This window comes from Paroedura picta, chromosome 3 (assembly GCF_049243985.1).
Source record: "Paroedura picta isolate Pp20150507F chromosome 3, Ppicta_v3.0, whole genome shotgun sequence".
Lineage (NCBI taxonomy): Eukaryota > Metazoa > Chordata > Lepidosauria > Squamata > Gekkonidae > Paroedura > Paroedura picta.
In genome coordinates, this window is record NC_135371.1 from 90880362 (window position 1) to 90895701 (window position 15340).

General features: G+C 42.0%; 1 protein-coding gene across 2 annotated transcripts in view; it reads right to left on the reverse strand.

Annotated features, from left to right (window-relative positions):
- LOC143832414 (UPF0461 protein C5orf24 homolog) overlaps positions 1-10942 on the reverse strand; it is a 41244-nt gene extending 30302 nt beyond the window's left edge. Inside the window, exons 1-2 of one of the 2 annotated variants that reach the window (XM_077326813.1) lie at positions 10360-10835; positions 1600-2029 (exon numbers count right to left, since the gene is read on the reverse strand). In XM_077326813.1, coding sequence (XP_077182928.1) covers positions 1600-2026 — 427 coding nt within the window. In that variant the 5' untranslated portion in view covers positions 2027-2029; positions 10360-10835. Of the gene's footprint in view, positions 1-1599; positions 2030-10359 lie in introns of both variants that reach the window. The other variant, XM_077326812.1, reaches the window with a different exon arrangement.
- Positions 10943-15340: the final 4398 nt, after the last annotated feature.

A 15340-nucleotide genomic window follows, 5' to 3' on the forward strand; every position in this document is an offset into this window, starting at 1 on the left:
AAAGAGTTCTGTCTCCATTACTTAGCAAATATTTATTTATAACCCCCTCTTATGTATCTGAAGATACAAATTTAGAATTTTAATCTACAACTATATGCAAATTTATTTTCCGAATGGAACTTTAGGTGGATGCAAGAAATATCTGGAATATATTCAATATTGAGAGACTTTTCATACAACATAATGTGTGCATTATATATTGTCCCTCAACACACATTAAAAAAACATAGCCAGTTCAATGCAGAACATTTTTTTAGGTGCACAAAATATCAGGATATTTATTTATAATTCTGCGCCTTCCATGCATAGATGTATTCCTATATAGTCAGTTGTATATCTGGGGTCCATAAACACATCAAATTGCAACTTGCTTGGACATCAACTGCGTAGTTCTCAATTATGAACTAGTAAACATCATCCTTTGGTAGATATATGCTGTCTTAGATACAGTATATGTGATAACTAACAAAGAGTCCTACTGGCAAAATTATTTAAAATGTCATTGTCATCTATCTGAAAAGTATAATTTCCAATCACATCAAATATTTGAAATCCTAACAACTGCTACTGTTTATGCAGGTATTGCAAAGTTAATTAAAAATCCTATTTGTTGACAGAGCTTGGAATACAGGACACAATTCTGCACATATTTGCATATGCCAACCGTCACTTTTCAGCCATGTTTATTATGACTGATTTTATGTGTCTGACAGCATTTTTAAAAAATGCCTGTAAAACAATTTGGTATATATAGTTTTAGGCTTTTATAAATTGCAACTCAGTATTTGATAGAATAAATAGAAGAGCTACCATTAATGGCAAAATAGAATATATATCAGGAGCTACATGGAATATTTTGGGAGGGGAAATATTTGAGAATTAAAACTGATAGCATTTTAACAAAATGACTGCCTGGAATGACCGCTTTTTAAAAAATATAATTCTGAAAGATTCAAAACATCTACAGATATCTGAGGTCCGTGTTAAGTTCCAGCAATTGTGGAAAATTCAGTTATTTTTCTTCTCCCTTCCATTTTAAAAAAGTGAACACACATATTGTAAAATATTTACGGCTTTTATTGGTAGATCAGGTCTGAATTTCTGGTTTCTCTTAATCTTATTGTGATTTATTTTTGTCTAAGTCTTTATTGTGATCTTAAATAACTTAGGAACCAGAAGTCTGCTTTATGAATTGCTAAATGAATAAGCAAACAACTAAAATGGCCAGACATCAACTTTGACACTTAGAATATTAGAAATTACTTTCTGGAAACACAAGGGCATCGCTGAGGAGTCCTCTTGTAAACATGAGAAACATTAAGTGACTAAGATATGACATCTTTTTAAAAATGTAGGAAAGAAGGCTATGGAAAAGTTACAAAAGTAGTGAAAAAACATGCCACAAATCAGATAATTTAAAAAGAATTACTTAAGAAATGTTATCCAATTCCTCCTTTTTCCATTCACTGGGTTGCTTGATTTTGCTACTTGTTTCACCAGTAGCAAGCACCCCTCTGTTATGCACGACAGAGTAAGGAAAAGCTGCACTGCTACAAGTATAACTTAGATTGGAAAACCGTGATTGAGCTTTAATGCTACCTGGTGGTCTCCCTGGGCTGACTTTGTATCCTGCAGCTTTAGTTGTACCCAAGGGTCTGCCCGGACTTGTCTTAAATCCAGCCGCTTTGGTGGTTCCCAGCGGTCTACCTGTGCTTGTTCTGTAGCCCGCTGATTTTGTGGTCCCCGACGGTCTTCCACGTTTACCAGATCTGTTGAGGTTTTTCTTTTTCTTTAGTTCATCTTTCGTCTCTATACTCCTGCCACTTGTGGTTTGCAAGTGTGGTTCACTTAACACATCTGGTCTCTGGCATGTTATTGGCTTGTGGCTGACTGTGTGGCTATACTTGGTTTGTTGTGTGGAGTATAAGTCAAACTGATCAGTAGGCGTTACGTTGTCATCATTAAGGCAAGAACTCTTTCCAGTCCCACAAAAAGGGGAGTTACCGCTGGCAACAGGATGCATCATTTTCTACCCAGGGGAAAAAAAATCAGAGACACAGTTGTATAAAACAAACACCAGCATTCACAAGGAAATATTTTTCTGACTTAAAGTTATGAATGTTCTCTAAAATTAGAGACATTGGTTCAAGACACAAACAAATGACTAAAAATACATCTTAATATCAAAATATTAATTAAAAACAAGAGTGGTTTGAAATCACCATCAGCAAGCACCTAGCATCTAGTACAATCTAATACAAAAAGATAAAATTAGTGTTATATGTAGATTTTCTTTTGCACAAAATAACTTCACACTTCAATGATTAGTGATCTTAATATGTACAGTGAAATTAAAACTACTAAATAAGAAGTGTTGAAAATAGTGGAGCTGTTTTGACAGGATATGAACCAATTATCATGTAATTTTACCAATCAAATCAATCCTAATATCTCTGTCGTTCATTTTCTAAAAGTTAACTGATGGGTTATGAATTTTTCACTTCCCAGGCAAATACCAAAATGAATCACATCAATATATCAGAATCAAAATTTTCTTTATAGAGTACTATGGCTCTCAAGACTATGTAATTTGAAATCATTACATGACCTTTAAAGATTGCTTTTTCTTAAAGGTATTTAGCACACTTGCCTGATGTAGAGGAGGTTGGAAGACTAGAGTTACTACTACTGGTTCAGTGTAACAGTTCTACAGAGCAAGTGGCCTTCAAGGTGTTGAAATCTTCCAATTTACAGTAGCATGGAAAAAGAACCATTATAGAATGGCCTCGAACAGAATTATCAATTTTCAAGGCACAGATCCTTTCATTCTTGTGCTTCTGTCAAGGTGAGCCAACCAATAAGGATGGTCCATCTTCAGAAACTTATGAAGTCCACTGAGCCCTGTCCTCTTCAGAGGATTTCTCCCTACTGACAGCAGCTGAAGGCTACTATTATTCAGTGGTTTTGTTGATTTATGGATAGGAGATTAAGTTGGGGCATGAGGAATATGGTTTTTAGTTACTCTCCTCCTCCTCCAAAGACCTTTCTGGTTTACCGGGAAGCAACAAGGAATTAAGCAAGAAAGCAGATCAGAATATTGGTGGAACCTAAATCTCAAAGCTCAATATCTGTAGGACACAGCATTTTAATATACATATATACACTGTAATGTAGGTAGCAAAGAAGTCTTTTCTCTGTTGCCATGGTGTCTGTGAAGTGCCATCTAGGGGCTCTGGTGAACCAGAGTGACGACACTGGAAGTTAGATTCAAATGGGTAGTCATGTGGGTCTGAAATAGCATAACAAAAATTGAGTCCAATAGCTTCTTTAAGACCAACAAAGATTTATTCAAGGTGTGAGCTTTTGTGTATGCACGCTTCCTCAGACAAAATGAAACAAAGTTCATGAGTGTACAGATATATAGAAAAGATACATTATTGGCATTAGCAAACTGTGTCATAGTATCCAAATTATGCCATATGATAATTCTTTGCTAAAACAGCCAATTAGTCCTTTTGAGTTCAGTTGTAGTTCACAAAAACAATGGAGAAATAAAACTGTACATGTTGGTAATTAATGGCAGATACTTTCCCAGTTGTGAAAATAAATAATTATAAGAGACTAGTTCCTGGCCCCATCCTTTTCCACCCAAGCGTGGAAGCATCACTGCAAGTGACAAGCTGTGCTTGTAATGTGATGTTAGTAATATGTGATATAATTTCGAATCTAATTCCCTGGTCTCAGGACAAGATAACTTGACAGCACAGCGTCACCTGCAGGGATGCTTCCACGCTTGGGTGGAGACGGATGGGGCAAGCAACTAATCCATTATGTCTGAGGAAGTATGCATGCACACAAAAGCTCATGCCTTGAATAAATCATTGTTTGTCTTAAAGGTGCTATTGGACTCTATTTTTGGAAGTTGTTATTCACCTGCTAAAAAGGCTTACTTAGATGCAGACAAAATAATTGTATTCACTCTGTTTTGGGATTACTATTTTACACGCAAAATCAGAATTCAAGGTATTAGAGGCTCTGTCTTTCTGATTCTCACTTAAGGCACAGGCTACTAATAGAGAAGACACTTCAAATAAAGTTAGAATTATAGCTCTGTACCATACAAGAGCCTCTTGTGGGGCGGAGTGGTAAGGCAGCAGACATGCAGTTTGAAAGCTCTGCCCATGAGGCTGGGAGTTCAATCCCAGCAGCCGGCTCAAGCATGACTCAGCCTTCCATCCTTCCGAGGTCGGTAAATGAGTACCCAGCTTGCGGGGGGGGGGGGGTGGTAAACAGTAATGACTGGGGAAGGCACTGGCAAACCATCCTGTATTGAGTCTGCCATGAAAACGCTAGAGGGCATCAGTCACCCCAAGGGTCAGACATGACCCAGTGCTTGCACAGGGGATACCTTTACCTTTTTACCATACAAAACTACCCAAATCCTTAATCATGTTTCGTTTTCAGTACTCCAATTGAAATCACAATAGGAGCTTCAAATTAATAAAATTTAGTATTTTAGAAATGTACAAGGCATTTCATGTTCTGGTGTTTAAAATTACTTTTCCTAAAGGGTAGATTTCTTACATTTGGGATGGAAATATAGGGCTGCTTCATACAAAACATTTCACACTGAAGCATCTTATATATATGAAGTTGCATGAACTCCATTTGTACTTTGGGCAAACATGCTATTCCCTTCCCTCAAGAGATCTGGAGTTTTGGGCTAGAGTGACATTAATATGCTAATGATATTCAGCTACGCCTGATGATGGACAGTCATCTGTCTTCACCCCCAGATTCTCTGGCCAGATGTTCGGCGGCAGCAGTGGAGTGGCTCAAGTAGATTCAGCTGAAGCTGAATCCAGGTAAGATGGAGGTCCTCTGGATTGGGCCAGCATGCCCTAGATGGGCCATTACAACTGACTCTTGATGGGGTCCTGATAACAATTTCAGCAAATGTCAAGAGTCTGGGTGTGATCCTGGATGCCTCCTTGTCCATGGTGACTCAGGTTACAAATGTTGCGCACCTGGCCTTTTACCAGTTCCCCTGGGCATGACAGCTAGCACCCTATCTATCAGCGTCTGACATAGCCATTGTGATCCATGCAACAGTCTCCTCCAGACTGGATTACTGCAATTCGCTCTACACAGGGCTACCCTTGAAACTGCTCTGGAAACATCAACTGGTCCAGAATGCAGCTGCGCAAGTCCTTACTGGGACCCAGTGGACAGTTAATATATGACTGGTGCTCTCTCAGCAGCATTGAATCCAGATTGGAAACCAAATCAAATTTCAGGTCTTTAAAGCCCTAAATGGTTTGAGATCATTGTGCCTGTGAGACCACCTCTCCCTGTACATCTCCCAAAGAGTATTAATATCCAGCGAGCAGAATTTGCTCAAGATCCTCAATCCCAAGATTAGATTGGCCTCAACATCCCAGCCTGGTGGAATGCTCTTCCAAATGGGATCAGAGCCCTTCAGGACCTTAGACATTTCCTCAGGGCTTGCAAGGTGGATCTGTTCCACTAGGCCTATTCTTGAGGTCTAAACCAACATTTTAACTGTACTGGCCTCCCTGTCAAAAACCCTGCTATCATATATATCATCTCAGGCATGTATGACCCTCCCACCTCCTCTTGCCTCCTCTCCAGTCAACAGAAAAATTGGGCAATTGGTGGTTCAAATATGTTTTTAATTTTAAAACATATTTAACTGTTAGCTATTTAATTTTATTTGTATACAGTAATTCTGTCCTGAATCCACAGATACTGCAGACAACAAAAGTAATAAATAAAAAATAATAATAGTAATAAAACAAGCTAGCACTAATCACCATTTCTCAACATGTAAATATATACACAACAGTAAAGGCCTGTAAGCATTCACTACATTTTATTGTAAATTATGGGAGAATTTTTAATGAAAATCTGTATATAAATTCATACTGGAATCAAAGATTCTCAGGCTTTCCTGTCTTCACCTATCAACTGTATCCCCTACATCCCTTCAAAAGCCCCAGCTAAGATCAGTAGGTCCTTGGTAAATATGCAGGCATGTGAAATAACATGGGACAGAAATGCTCTTCTAGTTTCTATGTAGGATATCTGTCTTAACAGCCTGAGAATTATGTTTCCAACATTTTTTTTTCTTTTCATTAGACACCTGTGAGTGAAGTATATTTTAAAAGATTAATTTTTCCTTCTCATATTTTGCAATTAAATAAGTAATTGCCGCCCAGTAGCGCATTTAGCGTTCCTGGGTAAGGTGGTAGAAAGGGCTGCGGCGGACCAGCTCCTAGCGTTCCTGGAAGATACTTCAGCGCTCGATCCATACCAGTCTAGCTTCCGTCCTGGTCATGGGGTCAAGACGGTCTTGGTCTCCTTGTTGGATGACCTCCGTCGCCAGCTTGACCGAGGCAGCTCCGCTGTGCTAGTTCTTCTAGATCTGTTGGCCGCGTTTGACGTGGTCGATCACGAGCTGCTAGCGAGCCGCCTCGCCGGTACAGGGATAAGGGGTACAGCATTACGCTGGATACGCTGCTTCCTCCAAAACCGGATTCAGAGGGTAGCAGTGGGAGAGGAGTTATCGGGCCCTTACCGGCTCCCTTGTGGGGTCCCACAGGGCTCGATGCTCTCTCCCACATTATTTAACATCTTTATGAGCCCTCTGGCTCAACTGGTACGGAGTTACAGGCTGGGTTGTCATCAGTAGCTGATGACACCCAGCTCTTTCTCCTCATGGATGGCCACCCAGATCCATTTGCCAGATGTTTGGAAGCCATAGCTGGATGGCTCGAGCAGAGTCGCCTGAAACTCAACCCCTCCAAGACGGAGGTCCTGTGGTTGGGCCATAAGGGAGAAGATCAGGAAGCGCACTTACCCTCTCTGGCCAGGACGCAACTTAATATTGTGTCTCAGGTCAGGAACTTGGGGGTAACCATTGATGCCTCATTAACACTTGAGGCACAGGTTAAGGAGGTAGCTGGCCAGGCATTTTCCCACCTTCGCCAGGCCCAGCTACTAGCGCCCTATCTGTCCTCTGAACACCTAGCCACAGTGATCCATGTGACGGTCACCTCCAGATTAGATTTCTGTAACTCGCTCTACACTGGCCTGCCTCTGGGCTTGATCCGGAAACTGCAACTAGTCCAAAACGCGGCTGCTAGGGTCCTCACAGCTACATTGTGGAGGACCCATATCCATCAAGTCCTAAGGCAGCTGCATTGGTTACCGGTTATATTCTGGATCAGGTTCAAGGTTTTGGTTTTGACTTTTAAGGCCATCCGTGGTCTGGGCCCAGCATATATGAGGGACCGCCTTTCGCCCTATATCCCCTGCAGGGCTTTATGGTGGGTGGGGCCAATTTGCTGGTTATCCCCGGCCCCAAGGAAGCCTGTCTGGCCTCTACCAGGGCCAGGGCCTTTTTGGTCCTGGCCCCGACCTGGTGAAATGAGCTCCCGGAAGAGCTGAGGGCCCTGCGGGAATTACCAGCATTCCCCAGGGCCTGTAAAACGGAGCTCTTCCGCCAGGCCTACGGTGAGGCTGGGCGGTGAGGAGGATCAGGCCCCCCCCTCATGTAATCTGGCGGTAGTGAGTGAGTGATAGCTCCCTCCACCTCCCTGTAGCTGAGGCGGTGGAGACTCGATGATTAGTATTGCCATCTATTGTTGTTATTGTTGATTAATTGGTTGTTAATTACTGTAATTTTATGTGATTGTTATGGATTTTAAGGGAGGGGTTTTTATGTGAGCCGCCTCGAGCCTTCGGGGGAGGCGGGATATAAATAAAATTATAATAAATAATAATAATAATAATAATTACTGTCACAAGGACTAAAGAAGAGCAGAGTGGTAAGCAGGACTGGTATGATCTTAGAGGAACTAACAGCATAATTCTCTTGTCTTAATGTGAAAAATAAAAAGCTGATTTTTTTTTTCAGGAGTAAAGTAGGTTCAATATGGCTGTGCCTACATCAGTATTTTCCCTCGATACTGTTTCCAAAATAAGAAATCCATAATTCCATAGTCACTTGTCCCAGAACTTCTACAGTGATCTTTATGCATTTATGTGACCCATGTGGCAAAGAATAAAATTACTCTGTGTGTGTGTATGCAAAGTGCTGTTAAATAGCTTCAGACTTATAGCGACCTCCAAAGTGTCCTATCAAAAGCCTTGCTCAGATCTAAGTCAATCCATCTCATGATGAATCTAAATAAATAAATAAATAAATAAATAAATAAATGAGTCTTCATCTTTTCTAGGTGCCTTCAACATTTCCTAGCATTGCTATTACTAGTGAGTAAATATTATTTTATGATCATCTTTAGTCTGTAGTGTTAAACTGCAGATTGGAGTGCTTACTCACAGGGAGTCCAGGGATGGTAAGGATTTCCTTGTAAAAAGTTACCTTCTGTCCTAAGCAATTTAACGGAGATAAATAATTTTGCTATAGTTCCACAAATTAATTTGCTGAAATTTGTTTTTTAATCATTAAATAAGTAACTTCTTACACACAACTTAATTCAACAGCATTTGCTAGATCCTTGTACAAATGAAGCTATATAACATTTTACCCATAACCTGAAGATACAAAATGAGAACAAAAGCAGTAACAGAACCAGAAACATGTACTGAAACTTAAGATTTAGCCCTCTTTACAACAGTATTTCTATAAATGATGGGAATAAGAATTCATTTCTTCTTAACATCAAAAGGAAGGAATTAACACATGGTTCAAAAAGAAAAAAGGACTCTCACTAGATAATATGCAACAGCTATATCCACTGAAAACATGAAATGTTTATAAACCATAAATGTGGCTCCCATAATCAATGGGATTACATATGCAGCTATTATCACTACAGAGGTATTGGTCCAGATTAGATGTACTCCAATTACAGGTTTTGTATAAAATAGGAAACATTCAGAAAGGCATTTTTAAAAGGATTAGAACTGTATTATGTGGAACAATTCAAGAGGATGTTATTTAGAATAAGATTGTTGCCTATTGCAAAGTTTATTGTGTGTATTGCCTTGATTTTTGCCCATTACCTCCTACCTCTGTAATCCACTTTCGGCATTATGATGTGTTATTTCTGGTAGTTTTCCCCTTTAACTCTGTAATCCCAGCTTTATCACATTGTTTACTGGATGATTTATGATGTCTGACTTAATTGTTTTTTAAATATTTTATTATCTGCTTTAAATCTCAGCAGGAAAGGCAAGCCAGAAATGATGCAAGTAAAGACTGAGCTCAGCCAACCAAGCTTAAATTTGAACAGCAAGACATATTTTCACAATGTAAATTAAATATGCACATACGGGCTTGTACAAAATACAGGGTCAGCTATCAATTTCCATTAAATATGTCCTATATTAGATATACACAAGCAGAAAAAATGCAAACTAATAAGATAAAACAAGAGAATACTTTATAAATTGTTACAAACACCAGACAGATTGCTGTGTATCAGGACTACAAGATGGTCCGAATGGCTATAACAACAAAGCAAGACAAGCCAGAATGGCAGCTGCTTAGCTCTTTTTTCTTCTCTATGATCCTCATCACTGCCCCCCACAGCCCAGGAGTCTAAACACCGTTCCTGAGACGCTAGCGAGAAAGGCTGCTTAGCTAGCAGCACTTAATTCAATCAACACCAGGGGATGGGGGGGTGGGTTGTTAAGTGGGCGAAGGACTATAACTTTGGCCCTTTAGGGGGCTTCTTTAAAAACAGATTGCTAGAAATGTACTCCTGCATTATCCACAATAGCTTAACACGGAAATTACCCTTTAACTTTCTCTTACATACCCCTTTTCAAGAAAGGAAAAAGAAAGGTTTGTTGGTTTGTTTACCCTCTCTCTCAAGCGTCCAGCGCCTGCCTTTGTTTAAATTACCGGTTTTAAAGCTGGCAGCGATTGTTCCAAATTCAGAACTTTGTTGCTTCGAAATGTGATCTCAGCCCAATACACGCCAACTGGAGTTTAATTGGGAAGCCTTTGGGGAAAGGAGGAGGGAAGAGAGGCAGCCTTTGTACCCTCCTCAGGGTGTGTATTTGCAGAGCCACTTTCCCCCTCGGAGGCAAAGCGATCTTCCATTCCTACAGCAACCTCCAGCCACCGACGGGGTGAGAGAAGTAACATAATAAATGAAAGCCCCTTCCCCAGTGCCGCTCTTCCACGAGAGGGAAGAATGAGGCGCTCTCTCAAGAACTGCTCCCGAGGGCAGGAGGGAGGGACGGACGGACGGCGCCCCTGCCCCTTTCCCTTTCCCCCTCGGGCCCACGGAGGCCACCGGGCGAGGCTCCATCTTGCCAGCGGGAGGGGGGGGAGGGCGCTGCTAGGCCTGGGGCGGCTCCTACCTGCGGGATTCAGAGCGGGATGGGGGACGGGGACACGGCGGCCGGTCGGTCGGTCGGTCGGTCGGTCAGGCGCGGAGCTCCCAGAGGGCCGAAGCGATGCCTGGCGGGGCGCTGAGGCCCCTCCCCGCGGCCCCGGCCCGGTGAGCTGAGCCTCCCTCGCAGCCCGGCGAGCGCGCGAGCGGCCGGGCGGGCAGGCAAGAAAACGCAGGCGGAGAAGCGGGCCGAGCAGCTGCAGGGAGCCGTGGCGGCGACGTGCGCGCTCCTGGCCAGGGCCGCCGCGGGCGCGAGCAGGCGGGAGAGGCGCGGGCCGAAGGGAGGGAGCAGGAAGGGAGCGGCTGAGGGGCCGCTCGGCGGGGGAGCCCAACTCCGAGGAAACGGCGCAGGGAGCAAACAAAAGGCGTCGTAGGGGGTGGGAAGCCGTCCGCCTCGTGGAGAAGCAGCCACACACGCACAACCCCCTGGCAGGTCCGGCATACACGGATACCACGGCTGTGGCCTTAAAGCCTCGCCCTCTGGGGTGCGAGCACAGCCTGGCAGCACTGGCAGCGCAAGCCTCCGACCTTGCCCGTGCCGGCAGGACGCCTCCCCTTTTGTTGCTTGTGGCCACAGCCAAGCATGGCTACCCCGCTGGAATTTGCAGGCGGGGCGGCCGGGGGTGAAGGGTATGGGAGAGTCGGGAATGTGGCTTCCGCCCAACGGGGTTCCTTTGGATTAGGGACGTTTCAGACGTCAAAAGTAGCGGGCAGCTTGCTCACGACTTCAAGGCGCTTTGGTGGCTCCTAATGAAAGGGACGCTTGGGTTTTCACCAGGCGATCCTGCTTCCTGAACGACTAAGGCCCAAAACCCTTGGAGGACTCGTTTCTTTCAAAAGATTTATGCACCGCATTTCTTACGTTGAAAGTGGTTCACAGGAATATACTTTGCAGAAAACCTTTAAAACTGTAAAGCACTTAATGCACCACCACCAAAGGATCCATGCAACGTTGCAGTCACAGTGGTCAAACAACTGATCAGAAACAGCTTTTTCTGTGGAAGACCATACAGGATGAAGACATCCGCATAACAGTTTGCCTATGTTTAGGATGGGTATAAACACTACTCTAGAGAGGCTGAGTAATGTTTCTAAAGCTGTAGATGTCCTGATACTAACATTTGATCTTAATAATAGTGTATAACATAGTTTGATTCACTAACAAGTAGTTTTGATGTATCTTTTTAGAGTTTTTACCAGAGTTAGGGAACTGCAGAAAAGTTAGTGGTAACCATTGACTCTGTGGAAGCAAAGAATGCTCACTACACTTGAGAGAGAACCGCAGTTAAACTCTTGATACATTCAAGAGGGGGGGGGGGAGAAGGTAAGAGGAGCTGGCCTTCTTGAACCAATAGAAGTTTATAGTATCCTGCAAGTGGAAGTTAGGAATGGGAGCCATGATTTTCCTGAAAAAATGATGAGTGGACATAATTCTCCACTCCTCCAGGCCAGGATACCACACACTCTGTTCACGTTTAAGTCTAAGAACTGGGCAGGGAGGGAGATTAATTAGAGTTAGGGGAGATGTGCTTCCTCAAGTCATAACTGCACCTGAAGGGAGTATGGCATGAGTATAATTAGGGACAGTTCTTCCTTTATAAAGCATAGGATAGGAAGTGAAAAGTGAAAATGTTCCGCTACTTCACTATAGTGGACTGTCTTCACACAAATTTGTGTGCTAGGCAGAAATGTTGAGAGAAGGCAAGCATGGGAACGGTGAAAGATGTGTGAGGAGATAGTTTCCCATGGCTGGCCAGCTAACCCACCCACCATTTGCTACAGGAAGAACAAACAGCCCTATGGCATTTTCATGTGTACTCTAAGTAGAAAATTGGCCTATTAAGTCAACAATTAATGTATGTTAACACATAATATATGTATACTGCACAGCGGTAAGGAGTAACTTTCTTGATAAAATTGCTACTGACCCTCCAGTCAAGGGCTTTCATCAAGATAGCCAAAGTGGCATCCTATACAAAGCAAGTGAGGCAGAGCTATAAAGGTCTGCCCCCTGTATGCTTTTGTTACAACATTCCTTTGCAAATGAAAACATGTACTGATGCTTTGAATATACTGCTAGGTATTCTGAATTGCCGTGGTGTCTTTCAGTGAAAATGTAGATAAATAAAGCTTTGCATTATCCTTTAGATTTCTTTTTGCTGCTGCTATTTTAATAGAGCTGTAACCCATCCTCAGTTTTCAGGATTGGCCCTTGTGTTGTTGATGTTTAAAGCAGATGGTCAGAGCTAGTGTGGTCTTGTTTCTTAATGTGAACTCCATTTCTTCCATACGGATTCTACAGTAAATCAACAATATTACTGCCTACAAATTAAAGCATAATGTGCTTAACAGCTTGATCCTAAACATTCAGCAAGCATATTTATCTGCTGTGACATCATGTTTTACAGTGATGCTTGGAGGGGGCACATGCTCATTCTGTGCTTTGTTTGAGGATGCATCAAGTGTTTGGGTCAGGCTGATAGGTACCTATTTGTCATTTATAGACTCTTGAGACATTTTCAGTCATAGACAGATTTTAAAGGAACATGTAAGATTTAATCCTGTAGAAAACCTGCCTCAAAAATATTTTACAGCATCCCCTTCAGAAGGTTCACCACCCCACACTTTAAAAAATAATTAGGCTTTAAACATGTTTTAAAGGAAGTAATTGGAAGGGGGGGTCTTTATTTAAAACCCCTATCTAATGTTCTTTTGGACAGGAAGACAGCTGCTCCCCTGCTGCTATGCATTATCCATAAGTAGCAGGGTACATGCAGCATCAGGCAACAGAGACTATGCAGCAGCAAATAAACAATTAAATATTTATCTACTGCACTTTCCATTTGAGGGCTTGCAAGCTGAACAGAGCCAGAGAGTAGTTCCCTCTATGTTTCTTTCCATAAAAGAGGCTTCTCATAAAATGGATTCCCAGCCCATATGCTCCCTTTTAGAATATGAGCTACAATTTCAGGTGCAGAATCAGTTAAAACAGTTAACTTTTATTTTTCATTCCAGAAAAGTCCTTGATTAAGGAGACTGGCTAAAAAAGAAAAAAAGAAGCTAATTAACAGTCCAGTTCTATTGTTTTGATTTACTTAAACATAAATCCAAATTATTTGAAGGAATTTGCAAGTAAGCATTGTCTGGGGAAGTATGCATCCACATGAAAGCTCACACCTTGAATAAATCTTCGTTGGTCTTAAAGGTGCCATTGGACTCAATTTTTTTTGTACAAGAATGTATAAGACTATAACCTGATATGCTATGCTTCTTTACAAGCAAGTTCCACAAAGCAATAGGACATTTCTATACAAACATACTTGCCACTGGGGTAGAAAGGTTCCATCAGTGTCGGCAGATGACAAGGTCTTATGGATTGCTGTTATTAGCACAGAAGCATTTGTCTGGTCTCTCAGGGGCCAAATTAGACACAAGGAATTGAACTGCTGTCATTCTGCATCTCCTCAGTATCTCCTTGTTAGGAAAATATATGAAGTGAGGCAATGGGGCTCTGCATCTCCTTGCCTCCTCCCATCAGCCAGTAATCTGAAGTAGGGAAATGCAGAGTGATAAGAGGCAGAGGTAGCAGATTTTGTTTACAAACAATAGTTTACTCCTCAGCTCTAGCCCAAAACCACATCTGCCCTCATGTTTGGATCAAGAGCTTCTCTTGGTCTGGGGCACAACAGCCAGCCCTACTGGGGAAGTTAGTGAATGCCAGGGATACTTACTTTGCCAGGGCTCATTTCCTTTGGCCATATGCAATCCAGCTCAATGGAGAAAGCAATTGTGCTAGGAGTGGTCAGTGGAAAAAGAAAGCCAGGCCGACAAAGAACACAGTGGTTAGACACAATCAAAATGGACACCGGCCAGAATACTGCACAGTTTAGAGAGGCAGGGTAGTATTGGGGATTGTGGTGACGGCTGTCATGGGATCACCTAGCATCTGACGCAACTGAATGGCTAATGACAACAACAACAGGAATAAATTGCTTTAGTCAGTGTTGTTAATTTTTTTCCCAGTATTGCTAAATCAGTTCTCAAGATTATGCTACTCTTACTTTATACTGAATTTGGGGATTCTTTAGGAAAGTGGGGGGAAGTCTCTGTGCACTGCTACTAGACACAGCCTTAAACAAAAGCATGATATGGTATGGTCTCTTACTGCAACCCTCTTTGGGGTGGTTTTTTGCTCAAAAGCAGTTACAAAATGTAGTCAGTTATCTTGCTGGTACCAAAAGATCTTGTTCAGAAAATCAGCAAGAGCTGAAACAATGGCATGGTTCTTTTACCTGTTTTGAAATACTGAGAAGCAGCATAAAGATGTTTTCATCCAATCCTGCTTTCATAATGATTTTGTTAATTATGTATGAGACTTTTCTGCCTTACTGGTTTTAATCTCTTGGCTGTAGATTCTACAGAAGTGGCAGCAGAGAGTCTAACATTGCACCAAGTTGCACATTAGCACAATGAATGAATAGATGTTGTGAAGGATTGCTGTTTTTCTCTAAAGCATCACAACTTTATACAGTATAAATATTGTATTAATGCTTTTCCCCAATGTTGTCCTCTTCTAATCCCCTTACTTCCTTCTCGTTTCTTTACTTTGAGTAAAATGCTATGTGATGCGTGTAGTTTTTTTCTTTTTACAAAATAGAGCTGTGGGGGCTGTAATGTGATACAATGCTGTTGGGTAGGCTTCTTAACCCAAGACTGGTACCAAAGAGCTGTATCAAGGCAAAGTTTTACTGTTTCCCTGCTTCCTTTCCTAATTGATAACAACGAATCACTTTCATGAGGATCACAAAAACTTCAGCATCAGCTGTTTAGTAGGCATAGGACACTATGGACAGAAGTGGGAACCAGTTTGCTTCCATCAGCTGAATTATGGTGGAATACAGCTCTACATCTTTCCAGCTTGGTGTAGTGGTTAAGAGTGATGTCTTCTA